Below are 14,191 nucleotides of genomic sequence, written 5' to 3' on the forward strand. Positions count from 1 at the left end.
GTTTAACACTGAATTTGTAGCAGCTATCTGCCTGTAATGACCAGTGTAATTATTTCTAATGGTGCGGAAACCTCTTGGTAAACACAGTTCATATTTTGGACCTCAGTCCACGGAGCAGAGTTCAGCCATGTGTCACACAGTCATTAAAAAAGCGGCTACTGAAATAATACAAAATAGCAGAGGGCATCGGTTAGAGCCAGTACGGACATAAAGTGTAGATGAGCATGCACATTTCTTTTTTATTGGCTCCCCCACCTGCTTGTTTCAGCAGAATTGAACCCCGCAGAGGACAAAAGCTAGTCACACAAGTGCATTATGGTACACTTGCTTGCCAGTGTGTCTTTGATGCTTTAAACAATGGTACAATCATTGGGGAATTTAGTTGCAGGAAGGACCTCACAGTTAGTGCCTACCACTGAAAGAGTGTTTGATGGGGCCGACTGGAAATCCCTGCTGCCAAGGACCAGGGTCTGTAGTGCTTTGTCCCTGCACCACCTGGACAGCTCAGTTCATGAAGTATTTTAACTACACGTTTTTAGAGAGACAGTAACTCAGTTCAGGGTGAGCTACAATAATGTTTTTCTCTTTACTTCAGAAAACATATATTTCATTTTCTGATGGATCAAACAGCATGCACCTGTACACAGGGGTCCATTGTGTGCTGTAGTACATCTTTAGAAATAGATGTTGATTTGTTCATTTAGTGCAATAATTAAATGAGCCTACTCATTTGTGTTTCTGTGGTTGTTGTTATAGTTACAGCATCTTGTGATCAAGAGCGGGTCAAGTTCAGAAAAATAATTAAGAATGTAAATGTGTTCATTGTGTTCAACCAACTACAGAAACTTCTGTTATCTACACATCTATTTACAGCATGCTTTTGTATCTCATATGTCAACATATGAAATGACTTATTGATACATAATGTTCTTGCTAAATGTAATAGTCATCAGCCAGAGGTAGAAAACATCACTGACGGTCTGTTGCACATATTACATCTGTCCCTCTCCTCCCTCCAGATTGACTGGCCGGCCCCGCAGGACAAGAAGAGGGAGTGTGTTGCCAAGGGGAAGAACAACCAGGTAACACTGATTCTAGCTGACAGAGTGTCTGACATGTTTGGGGATACCTGCCTGGCTCAAGGGCACAAACACACACACACACACACACACACACACACACACACACACACACACACACACACACACACACACACACACACAGCAGTAGTTTTTAAGACTGCAGCTTATGAAAGCAACTCAACTCACTTCACTTTGCTCGATAACACTTTATCAAGTCAGTCTGCTGTTCTGCACTGGAAAAATTCCAGTCATTACATTAGCAAACAGTGAAGTGCTTCTCCCAGACAAGGTTAGCATCAGCAGCTTTTAAGGTGCTTCGATTCTGGAAGAGGTCTGAATGTGGGTAAAGATTATTGGGTGAAGCTTTGCTGCAGGACGAATCACATTTGTGACATGGACGCTGATGCCGAGGCTTCATCACTCATAAAAAAAGAAAAAACGCACAATATTATAAACGAATGAAACAAGAATACACTTTGTACTAGCCAGAAACTTTAGGGCCTGTGTCCACTAAGGGCATTTTTTTGCACTGGCGGTGCCCATTAACTCAATTTCAGAGTGCTCCTTACGGGCGCCTACTGTCGTTACGCTACAAAAGTTTTCTTGCAGCACTTCAAATTTCTTTAATATAGACTGTTAAGTCTGCTTTGAACGCTATGTATGCATCATATTTGCATTAATAAAAAAAAGTGGATACAGAGGGTGTTTTTGCACTAAAGATGCTGGACTGTGAAAGCACCCCAAGTGGACGCAGGCCCTCGTACAACAAAAAAACTGACACATTTATTAACAGAATATCCTGTTTTAACACAAAGTGGCTCTGCATCATTGCTTGGTGTCACAACTACAGACCACAGGAGGGCTATCAACAAAACCTCATTATTTTTTACTAATTCATCCCAGAAAATCCCACCCAAATGTATTGTTCTCTGATGTCATGTGATCATGCAGCTGTCCAAAGCCGCATGAACATAATGGAAACATTAGGCACAAATTAAATTGGCTTAACTGATTTTATATTTGTATCCATCCAAGTCTGTGAATGTGTTGTTTGTGATTTAACACAGAAATAAGCATAGAATAACTGGGAAAGTAATAAATAACCGACTGCATGTGGATAGATGCTGACTGAGATTACATGTGATGCAGCGCTTTTAATAAAAAATATGGATACATGAGATTAAATTTGAATAAAGTATGTGGAAGTGACAGTTCTCCTCTAAATGCTAAACTATGTTAACCAGTGACAGGAGGAAGTTTCATATAAAACAAATGGACTTGAGAGAAGTATCAATTTTCTCTCCTTGATCTGAGATAGAAACTTGAATGTGCATTTTCCTGCATTTGCCCTGTACTGTATATGATTATAAGTGCTTTAGTGCTGCAGTCAGAGAAGCAGACTTTAATCATTTATGAAAATGAAGTCATAACTATCATACCAATGTTTCACTTTTCTTAATTTTCTGTGCTGATGTTTAACAGGGGAGTTACTTTATAAGTCCTAGAAATTCCTAGATTCTCCAGTTCATACCGTTTGTGATGCTTCATTTGGACACACAGGCAGTAAATTGGTCCCAGCTCAACATGTAACTCACAGTAAGAGCTTCTCACTGGGTGCATAATGTGCATTTGTAAGAAGTTTTCTTTAATATTTTATAGAAACACGCTTTTGGAAATGGGGCTAAAATTCGTCTTACTGGGCAGCAGTAACTTTTGATGTGGTATTAAACTAAAGGAGAAACAGTTCACCGGAGCGCAGTGGTAGCAACGCCTCTAAAGAGAGAGCAAGAAATGAGCAGTACTGGAGCTTTAAAGTTACTCCAGTGTTGTCAGAATCTTACATCTGTTTAGAGTTTATGTTCTGAAAGTTAATGGTCTCAGTTTTTGTTGTTCTCCTGACATATGGAGTGTTATGGTCTGTGTTAAGGAAAGCAGAGCAGAGCATTTAGAGAGATACACTTATTCTTCACGGCTCCTCTAGTCAGTGACTTAAATATATATGAGTGCTCAAACATTTACTGTTATATATATATGACAGGAGTTGACTTAATGTGGAAGAATAAGCACATGTTGTTTACACTGCCTGCAGTTAGATTTAATGATTAGTCTTTTTCTCTAATGTTGAAGTCGTGGGCTTGATAGAAGCCCGTCTGCCAGACATATCTCATCCTGATTATCCTCTCTGATTGCCGGAGCTGTAAAAATGCATTTAAAAATAAAATCACTCTTTTTTTCAGACGTGAGATACAGATATTGTTTTGCAGCTGAAACATCAACTGGATGCACTGAATTATTCATTCTTCTAGCATCATGTGTGAGCATCTGTTTCCAATTCCATTCAAAGAGCTTTATTGTTCATCACTGCGCAGGCATTAAAGGCCACTTCCCATAAAACACTGCATATTTTACTCTGCTAATTACACACATATCCTACCAATGGAAACAATATGTTGCTTTCTGATTCATTGTAAAGGTTACTGAGATAATGTGGTTGCATCAACAACTTATCAATTAAGTGATGTTACAAGTAGGACACTTATATAACAGTGACGTACCCATATCCAAAGTGAAACAAATACGATTAAATTGTAGTTTTTTGCAGTATGCAGTGTTCTTCGACTTCACCAGTTTGTACACCAAAAACAAGGACACAGCTGAGCCAAATATCTTTTCCAATTTGATGTGAAACATATTTAATAAATGGGTCTTATCATCTTACATAATCTAGTCGGGAGGTTGTGACGTTAAGGTGAATGAGGATTTAAAAAACAGTCTCATTGGAGCAATAAATCTGTGTTTCAGAGAATGTTTGTGCACAATGAAAGCCTCCTTGATGAAAAATAAATTGTATGTAATGGGATGACAAAGCCACTGTGACGTCAATGCTGATTTGTGTAGTTCTTTTTAAGCCTGAAGTGACCTGCTTGAATGACATGGCGCTGGAGGGGACTCAAGGTAAGCAAACAGTTTTCAGCTGTTTGCATAGGTCAGCTTGGTGAAGGTGCATCAGTATTTCAATGGAATGTTGGTACCAGTTGTGACCATAGACTATATAAAATATGGACGTAGTATCCTTGACTTCACCCATCTGTTCCTGAGAGCTGTTTTGAAGCCAATCGACGGCGGCAGCCATATTGGAAATGCGGAACTCAACCAGGCAGAGTGTGACGTAGTGTGAGCCTCCAAGCCAATAGCTATGTGTTCCCGACCGGGAGTCACGTCAGTCATGTCCTTATTTTGGCAAAAACTCGTAAACTTAATATCTTCTGAACCGTCACGTTAGAAAAAAATTCACCCCCTTGTACAGTGTGTGCCATTAGAGAGATTAGCTTCTTAGGGCCAAGCCGTTTTTTGAACCAGGCTGTAAACATGTTTATTAATGCTGCAAAGATCGTCTTTTTCCCATTCATGTCTATGTGGTTTCCGGTGTTTCTGCAGCCAGCCTCAAGCGGATTCTCGATGTATTGCAGTTTAGTCTCGTGGTTTGGCCAAATCACTCTGAAGGAAAGGAACTCTTTAAACCAGATAGTTAAATGGTCAAGCAAGTTGATTGGTGAGCCACAGGCATCCACAGTTTCCCTGTACACTAACCAGTTACAGCGGATAGCCACCTCTATTTTAAATAATGCCTCACACCCTCTGCACAGTGATTTCCAGCTTCTTCACTCTGGACGACGGTTTTTAGTCCCAAGGTGCAGGACACAGCGTCACAAGAAAAGCTTTGTTCCTGCTGCTGTTACTGAGCTGAAAAGCAATAGCTTTTATTTTCCCACACAGTCAGCCTCCAATCTTATGACTTGAGCCCAGATTGTCTTATTTATTCATGTGATTCCATTGTTTTTATTGGTTGACTGTTTTCTGATATGCTTTTTAAATGGAACCTTTAGCACTTTTATCATTTTATCATTTTATCATGTCTATTCATTTTACCATTTTTAGTGTTAGATTAGTTTTTAGGATATTTTTTGGATGTTTTGCACATTAAGTAGATTGTTCTGTCTGAAGTCTATCTTGTAATTTTGTATCGACCTAACATCTCACTGGCTGCAAAACAAGTTTACCTACGGGTACAAATAAAGTAACCTGAACCTGAACCTGATAACACCTCCGCATGGGCTTCAACGTTTGAGACCGGAGGTTGCCTCTTGGTTGTGATGATTATTTCGCCAGCAAATAAAAAATATACCAAATGAAAAATGATCAGCTGATTCCTCCGGGTGTTTTTGAACACAAGCTAAATTAAGCCTTTTTCAGGTAACACCTTTCAAACATGTTTCACCAAGCCCAAAAGTAACCCCTCTATTACACTCTATTTTTATTTCAGTTTCACAACTATTCACAAAATAAACATTGTGTTGTTTTGAAGGAGACTTTAAACTAGCAAAAAGGCAATAAACTTATTTGGAAAATGTTTAATTGAAGTAATAAAACTACTAAGAAATGGGTCAGTTTCTCTTCTGCTGCTTTAAAATTGGACTACTGTTAGCAGGGGTATCACCCCCTGCTGGCCATGAAAGAAAATTCAGGCTCTCAGTATCTGTTTAGCTTTCCAGGCCAAGAGTCTACTCCACTTATTCAGTCCATTTGACATAAAAGGCGTCATCCTAACAGCACCCCTTTACAAAAGACATCATTCTAACAATTACTCTTCTTTCCTTCACAGACCGAGTGCTTCAACTACATCCGTTTCCTCCAGAGCTACAACCACACGCACCTCTACACCTGTGGCACCTATGCCTTCCAGCCTAAATGCACCTATGTGGTATGTGTTTGCATGTGTACAAGTGTGTTTACCTCAACAATGAGTCATTGCGAGACAGGGCAGACAGGTGTTAACGTGAGATCTCTGCTATCTGACCTCGAGCTAAAACCTCTGTTGGAGAAAATAAGAATAAAAACAGAAAGTATCTCCTGCTGGGTAACCTTAACATGTGAGTGCTGCTGCACGTTGGAATATATGTGACACTGATGTGACAGGACAACAAGGCGAGGGCATTGCAATGGTTCGCGCAATGGACAGAGTGAGCTTGCAGCTGTGTCACGTAGGTCATGATAGACACTGACCATGAACTGCTGTGCTTTGTGTTTGTGTGCCTGCAGAATGCTGACTATTTTGCCCTCAACACTGCTCCCCTGGAAGATGGCAAGGGTAAATGCCCATATGACCCTGCCAAGGGGCACACTGGCCTGATCGTGGGTGAGTAGAAGTTTGTGTGTGTGCTTGTATGAGCACTAACTGTATGTAGCTTTATGTAAATGCATTCATATTTTTATGCACTCTGCATCAGGAAATACGTTTTTGTTTGTAAATTAAAAGTTTAAAAAGTGCTTCTGAACAAATGTAATTCTAATTTGGTATTATTCCATACCAAAAATGCTTGATTAGTCCTAAGTTAGAAATCCATTGACATTCATATCTACACTGAACACACAGCTCTTGTTGTTCCATCTCAGCAGCCTTTATATTGAAGGGTACAGCAGCGTGCTTTTACAGCTCCACCAGAAGCATAAAAATGTCCATCAAATCTCCACAAAATGCTCCTGCAGCATTTCCCATCTGTTTTGTAGCCACACAAATGCACTGAGAGTCCAGAAGAACAATTAAACTTTGCATGCTGCATTCACTTCACTGTGCCCAGCCTCACTGAACCCATTTCTGCACTCTTTTGTGTCTCCCAGCTGAACCACTGACCTTCTCTCATTGTGCTCCCGTATAATAGTGGCTGAAAAACAGACCTGAGCTAAGGCTTGCATTTTGTTTGTATAGATAAGGAGTTGTACTCAGCAACGCTCAACAACTTCCTGGGTACAGAGCCAGTCATACTGAGGAATCTGGGCCAACAGCACTACAGCATGAAGAGTGAATACTTGCCTGCCTGGCTCAATGGTAAGTGAAAAAAAAGACAAAAGGGGGTAAGAAATGGCAAACTTGCCAATCGAAAGAGAAAGACAGGGAGAAAAGGAAAGTGGAAGAAACTAACATAAAATGTTTCTATTTTTTTAGAGTCTGGTTATTACTTTTGCTTGTATTTCTGGAAAGTTAGCGTCAGCATTTTTCTTAAAATGCAGATTAGCCAATTAGCCACAGTATAAAACAATTGTTTTGGATTAGAAAGGAGTAATGATAATTGAAAAGTTACTTTGTTCTAATATAACACTGTTTGTGTTATAACTTTAGAAAAAGCATATTTGGAGAAGCAACACAGAGGCTGCATTTCTGCTAAACTCTTGTTTTGTTTATAGCTTTTGTATTTATGAGGTTAGGATTTGAGAAGATGCACGGACCAATAGAAGCAGTTCATTTATAATTGTTTGGATAACAATGAGCTAATGAAATGTCCCCAGCGACTAGCTTCATAGTTTGTATTTTCTAGGAGTAGTGTTTGTGCTACTAGCTTACTGGCTCTCTCTCAGATGAACATGCATTGGTTAGTGAATTCCTTACACTTTTGATCACACTTGACTGGAGTGTGTTTGTGTTCCAGCTTTGGATAGTCAATAAATAAAGGTATAAATCCACAAACTACAGCTTAATAACAACCTGTACTGCTAATACTCATATTCCATCCACAGTACACCAAATTTGTTGACAGGATGGCTTTATTAATTTTTTCAACCAAAAATGTCTGTCCGGAAATAAAACTAGAAATCAACATTAAAGGGAAGCCTTTTTTCATACCTGAATTCAAAATAATCAGCATCAGCTTAGGTTCAGATTATTGTCCCACGACCTTGTAACACCAACGTATCAAATATCTATCTGAACCGAAAATATTAAATTAGAGGCTAATTATGCCAGCTACTTTTTTAACCAAGAAACATGCAAAAAAATGACAGAAAGAGAAATGAGTTTCGGGAAATGAAGCACACGACTTGACAACAGCAAAAAATTATTATCTTTCAGAGGAAGAGGTTAGGGATGGAGCGGACCAACAGGACAGAAAAGAATGGAAGAGAGGAGGATGAAGCCACAGCAAGAAAATGGGTGATGAAAGAACAGACATTAGGATTAGCGATAGAAAGATAGAGGAGGAGGAGGAGGAGGAGGAGGTGAGGGGACTGGAGAATGGAGGTGGAGGCATGGGAAACATACAGATGAGGCTGAGGTTTGGACCCACTTGCCTGCTTATTATTCATGCTGACATAGAGCTTTATTAAAAACTAGGACTAGATGAATGAATCTGGTAGCCCCGCATAAATTTTACCAGCTACTGACCAGCCTTCAAATGTTAATTGGCCTGACTGGAGAGGAGTTACAGCGTCCTATGACGGCTTAAACTGCTGCTTCAGAAGCCTCATGCTGAAAATAACAGTCCATCAGGGGAAAATATATTCTTTCTATTGTTAAAAGAAAAAGGGTTGCTTAAAAATAGTCAAAATAAAAGCCTCAAGAAGCCTTAGTGGATACAAAATTGTATTTGACCTCATAGAAAAACATCATTCACAACTTAATGAGGACTGGACTTAGAGAGAGTCTGAGAAATATTTGCTAGATGGGAGGAAGTGAGGAGCCCAAAATGGGTCGCTAATAGGGAGCACTGAAGAGACAGAGCGAGAAATGACTGGAGGAGAGATGATAGAAAATAGACAGAGTGGTGAGAATGGGTGGCAGGGAATGAGATGGAGGTGTTAAGCTTGTGTATGTGTGTGTGCATGTGTGTGTGTGTGTGTGTGTGTATGTGTGTATGATTCAGTCCCAACGCACCTACAGGCTAAGACCGTCTCTTTGTATTTGGGTTGTATGTCTTTACTATTATGAGTAGGTTCACTCTCTGATACCACTCCTGTATGTGTGATGTGTATGTGCAGAGCCAGACTTTGTGGGTTCAGCTCTGGTGAGGGAGAGCAGCGGCAGCAAAGAAGGGGACGACGACAAGATCTACTTCTTCTTCAGCGAACGAGCGCTGGAGCTGGAGTGCGACACCGAGCTCACTGTGGCCCGAGTGGCTCGCGTCTGCAAGGTAATACTCAAATTATGAAACAAATTCAATGAGGAGTCTCCAAAACTTTAAAGGATATTATAACTCTTGATGTTATGTGTCTGCTGAAGTTCATTAATTGCAATTCTCAGTGAAAAGCACAAATTATTCCAAACAGCAATCAATCTGAAAGTGACTATTTAAAAGTCTAAATGTTCAGATGTTCCATCCAAAAACTGTTTTTACTACAAAATCATACTTCCATGCATGCTTGGCTTGAAGCCAGCTGTTTTCTGCCTTCTCCAGCTGTTTTGGCAGCTGTCTCTAAACATTTAATGCTTATGTGAAGCAGCAGTTGGTAACAGTTTGGGGCTTAAAGACATCAACAGGAGACGCCCATACAAGGAGGAAGTCAGCAGAGTTGGTTCACAGCTATGTATGTAAAGCAAACTGGTAAAGCTGATAAATCACGCTAGAAATAGCCCAGACTTTGAAAACTATGTCAACAGGATGATGCTCTATATTCAGTCAAGCTTGGGTTTTCATGCAGGGAATACAAACTGAGCGGACACAGAGAGGCTGCCAGCCGAGAAAGGGCTGCTCATTTCAATTAAGAGAGACTTTTTCTCAAGGCTCATAAGACCATGAATGTGTCTTTTATCTGTGATTTTTCAATTTAAATCTTGTGTTGGTAATTTATCATTCAAATTTTTTAATTCATAAGTTCCAAAAAACATCCATCCATCATCTTGACCGCTAATCCTGTTTGGGGACATGGGGGGCTTGAGCCAATCACAGCTGAGTTCAGGCGGAAGGTTGGGTACACCCTGGACAGGTTGTCAATCTATCACAGGGCAAATATGGAAAGACAGACAACCTTTGGCACACACTCACACCTACATGACCAATTAACCTGGAGTGCATGTTTTTGGACTGTGGGAGGAAGCCGGAGTACCCGGAGAGAACCCACGCATGCACGAGGAGAACATGTAAACTCCACACAGAAAGGCACCTGCCCGACCAGGGAACCAGGAAACCTTCTCACTGTGAGGCAACAGCACTACCCACTGCACCACGGTGCAGCCCCTCCAAAAATCATCCCTCTAACAAACAGACAAACTCGAAATAATCTGCATCATTCTGTACGTCCATAAACTACATATAAAGTACAAAATGTTTGCTACACATGACAAAGCAAGATACCTTCTTTTTAAGTTTGAGCAGTTGTCACAAAAATGCTTCATTAACACCAGACTGCAGCTCAAGGAAAAGGCTGCAGCTCACAAATATAACCCTGTCCCTTGATTTAATTTTGCACCAAAACAACAGCTAGATTTCATCACAACACCAGTTTAATGACTGTGTGCTGTGTCAAGAATGTGAAATTGAAAAGGAGTTCTTGGTAATTAATGCATCATTTGCTTGATTAACTGCCACAGTCAGATAAATGATTGAGTTTGATATGACATTGTTTAAGGCCTCACATCAGTGGTTCTTCTTACTGTTGAGAGGAGTCTCATTCAGGGAGATTTATGACAGCTGTTTCTTGCATTTCGATTTGAAGTGAATTTCAGTTCACGTCAAAAAAGGTTAAGTGTCAAGTTACAGTTACGTCTGCAGCCCACAGTACTCAGTAACCTTTGCACTGAACAAAACAGAGACAGATTGTTCACAGTCTGAGGACATGTGTATAATTAAGTGCACAATATATGCTCAGTTTTATGTGAAGTGCCCTTTAATGTTAGTGCTGTGATGAACAATAAAACTCTTTGAATGAAATTAGAGACAGATGCTCACACATGATGCGTGCCAGAGCGCTGAATAATTCAGCCCGTCCTGCTGATATTGCTATTGCAACAGAAGTGAAATGTGGATATTTCACTGCTGTAATATGTGCATTCGCATTTTTTAATTCCCTTTTACAGCTTCCACAATTACTGAGGATAATAGCAATGAGACATATCTGGCAGACAGGCTACTTTTGAGCCCACAGAGTCCTGTATGAAGGCACTTCTCATCAATATATGAAGTATAATGCAATGTTTATAGCCTTACTCAGTATTACTGTTATTGTTATTCTGCTTTTCAATGGAACCCTTCAACATATCAGGGTTTCATTGCTCTAAGAGGCTTATTCAACATGACAACAGTGCAGTCAGACTACTCACACAGAACGAGTTACTATTGTGTTTATACAGTTTGTACAGAGGTGTTATTTGACATCCAGGAGGTGAAATGCAGGCTAATGAGATGCAGCATATGAAGCAGAAGTGTCACAATAGAAGAGGGAAGTGAGCTTTGTATTGTTAGCTTTAAGAGGACGCTCGAACCAGGGGGAGAAATAAAATTTCACTGCTGGCTGCTGTATCTCCAAATGTGGACAGAGGTCCAGGTGCATCTGTACCCACACCAATCTGTGCTGTCATGGAGAACGGACTGAACTCATGTAGGACATTTTCAAGTTACTGTAGAGAGGCAAGAAGGGGATGCTAAAAAGTCAAAAAGCAAGATTCTTCAGCTGCTGCTAAGATGTTAATAAGTTCTGGGCATTAATGCCAAGCACTTATTGGATGTGTGTTGCAGAGAGTCATTTCAGAGTACGCCAAGGAGGAGCTCACTCTATTTAATTCCTGGGGAAACTAAAGGATGTTACAAGACATGAAAAACTCTGAGCTTTGATTAATAACTTGTGTCTTAAATGGGTACTCTGCAAATAAGTCTGATTACTTCTTGAAAACACTTGAGATGTATATGCTCATGTTGGTGTGAATATGTAAATATTTTACTCAGACGTTTTCTTGCTGCATTCAAGAAGTCTCAGTGTTTGTACTGGGGTCCAATTTAAGTTGCACATTAGGTCATAATTTGCTTCTAAACTTCAAGTCCAACTCATGCAAACTAAATCCCCCTGGCTCTAAGAGGAGCATGGTAAATGTTCATCTTTACAGTCTCATGTAAAACTCTAAGACAGGGGCTCCCAAACTTTTCAGCCTACGACCCCCAGACTTGCGACCCCCACTGTCCCCCACATTCATTTAGCTTGTCTGGAGAAATTAGCCTACCCACATGAGCCTGTGGCTGTGTTTCCTGTGTGTATTAACCTTCTGCTACTGATGCTTTTGATCAGAAACTATTCACTAATCCTAAACTTTGGAGTCATCTGGCAAAAAGAAAGGCAGAAAACACATTTTCAAAGTTTTTTTTTCAAGTTTAGCTACTATTTTTGTCGACATGTTTTACTATAATGGATCAAATGTACTAATTTTAGATAACTTAAAAAAAATAAATCTGGAAGACATCTCACGACCCCCCATTTGGGAACCCTTGCTCTAAGATAGTGATAATCATCTATGAGCTAAGCATGTTTTCTGTTGTGTGGAGGGGAACTAAATTTAAAACAATCAATACACAATTGACCTCTCTTATCCCTTAATAAATCCTAATGTTGATTGATGGATTTGATATGCCTTCATATCACACAAAGTTTGAGTCTTGCATCACAGCAGCAATATTAAGATTGAAGACAAGACACATATTAAACACAGTATTTCAAACATCAAACAGCATGTTCAGAGGCTTCAGTGTACTTTTGATCCCAGATTATGCGCCATATTCAATTTTGAAATTAACTGGTTTACAAAAGAGTGCTCCAGTCTGACCTTATTAAAACATGTGTCTCAGATTTGATGGTAATAGTTCATATTCTCAGTTTTAAGTGTGGTCTAGGTCTGAGAGGATTCTGTTTGCCAGTCTTAATGTGTTTGTATTGTGGGCTGATTCATAGAGTTGCTGAAGTGGCTGACCCACAATCTCTGAACAGGTTTTCATTTGAAGACTTTAAAATGTTAGATAGACACATGTAGTACCATGTTGTGCTGTTTGACAACCAGAATCACTGAAGTAAACAAAACAAGAATCTGTCTACTCGCCCCAAATTGATCGGAGTCAGTGGAGGAAATCAATCCTCTGTTTTGTCAGTCTAAATTTCTCTTGACAACAAAAAGTCGATCATCAAACCTGAGTATTTACAAGACAACACTTGTCATGTGTTCTCTCTCAGGGGGATCTGGGTGGTACCAGGACCCTGCAGAAGAAGTGGACCACCTTCCAGAAAGCTCGGTTGGTATGCTCCCTCCCTGAGCGCCACGTCTCCTTCAACAACCTGAGGGCCGTGTTCACGTTGCCGGGCCAGGACTGGAGGGGGACCACCTTCTTCGGCATCTTCCACGCCCAGTGGTGAGTGAGAGCACCCGCCGACAGAGACACGTAGAAATAATGTTTGAGTTTGAAAACTGGACTCCGATAAAAGTCAGTTAACTAATGCATGTGTGATGTTCAATGAGGGTGAGGCTCTACATCACTTTGCCAACATGTACTCCACATTTTGTTCAAATCCTGGGTCAGCGAGTCACTCCAGTATGATATCTCTAATTATGTACTTGATATGATCAGGCATTGGCAGTGTAATTGGGCCTGTAAGTGGCTGTAATAGGAGTGATTTTAAGTGGATAAAAGTGAAGAGCACTTGAATATGTTTTATTGGTTTTATTAGTGGCTTAATGTCACATGGACTTAATGTTGTTTCCGATATTAGAGAACTCTTTCGCTAAACAGAGTCAGGATGATTAAATTAGGCCCTTAGCTACAGAGATTAATAAGAAGCAGACACATTTCCATTAAAAGTCTCAAAAACATTTCATCCTCAGTGTTGGAGTCATTGGCTGAATCTAATTATTTATAAGAATCCCATTACTTGTTTCGTCTTCCGGTTTAAGAGTCGGGAGCCAACAAGCGTATGTCTTCATAGTGCTAGAATAACATCTCCTGAACTTTAGTGAGGCTGATCAGGGGAAATGAACTCTGTCGAAATCCGCTGTTATCAGCTCTTTGTTTGGAGCTCAATACAATGAAAGTGGAAAACAGAAACTTTCTCTAAAGTAGAAAACTTTTTGCAGATGTGATATTTTAACTACAGATGGGTAATTAGAAAAGTCATGGTTGCACTGACTTTGTTTTGATTAGTGATTGTTGTGTCATTAGACGCTGATACATCACTCTAATGTGTTAATGAGTTACTTATCAACAAAGCTGGTGAGCGAGGGCAGGAGGTTTTCTTTGGGAGGAAAGTTGGAGATCGTCTCCGTCTCTGTGAAATGCCCTTTGAAGTGAGTCTTTTGTGCTCTTCAATAA

General features: G+C 40.1%; 1 protein-coding gene across 1 annotated transcript in view; it reads left to right on the forward strand.

The window, feature by feature from the left end:
- The window catches only part of sema4c (sema domain, immunoglobulin domain (Ig), transmembrane domain (TM) and short cytoplasmic domain, (semaphorin) 4C), a 114,811-nt gene that overhangs the window by 85,645 nt on the left and 14,975 nt on the right, over positions 1 to 14,191 (forward strand). Inside the window, exons 5-10 of the mRNA XM_034693048.1 lie at positions 1,020 to 1,082; positions 5,746 to 5,844; positions 6,183 to 6,279; positions 6,850 to 6,969; positions 8,892 to 9,043; positions 13,062 to 13,237. Coding sequence (XP_034548939.1) covers positions 1,020 to 1,082; positions 5,746 to 5,844; positions 6,183 to 6,279; positions 6,850 to 6,969; positions 8,892 to 9,043; positions 13,062 to 13,237 — 707 coding nt within the window. The remainder of the gene's footprint in view (positions 1 to 1,019; positions 1,083 to 5,745; positions 5,845 to 6,182; positions 6,280 to 6,849; positions 6,970 to 8,891; positions 9,044 to 13,061; positions 13,238 to 14,191) is intronic.

Source organism: Notolabrus celidotus, chromosome 9 (assembly GCF_009762535.1).
Source record: "Notolabrus celidotus isolate fNotCel1 chromosome 9, fNotCel1.pri, whole genome shotgun sequence".
Lineage (NCBI taxonomy): Eukaryota > Metazoa > Chordata > Actinopteri > Labriformes > Labridae > Notolabrus > Notolabrus celidotus.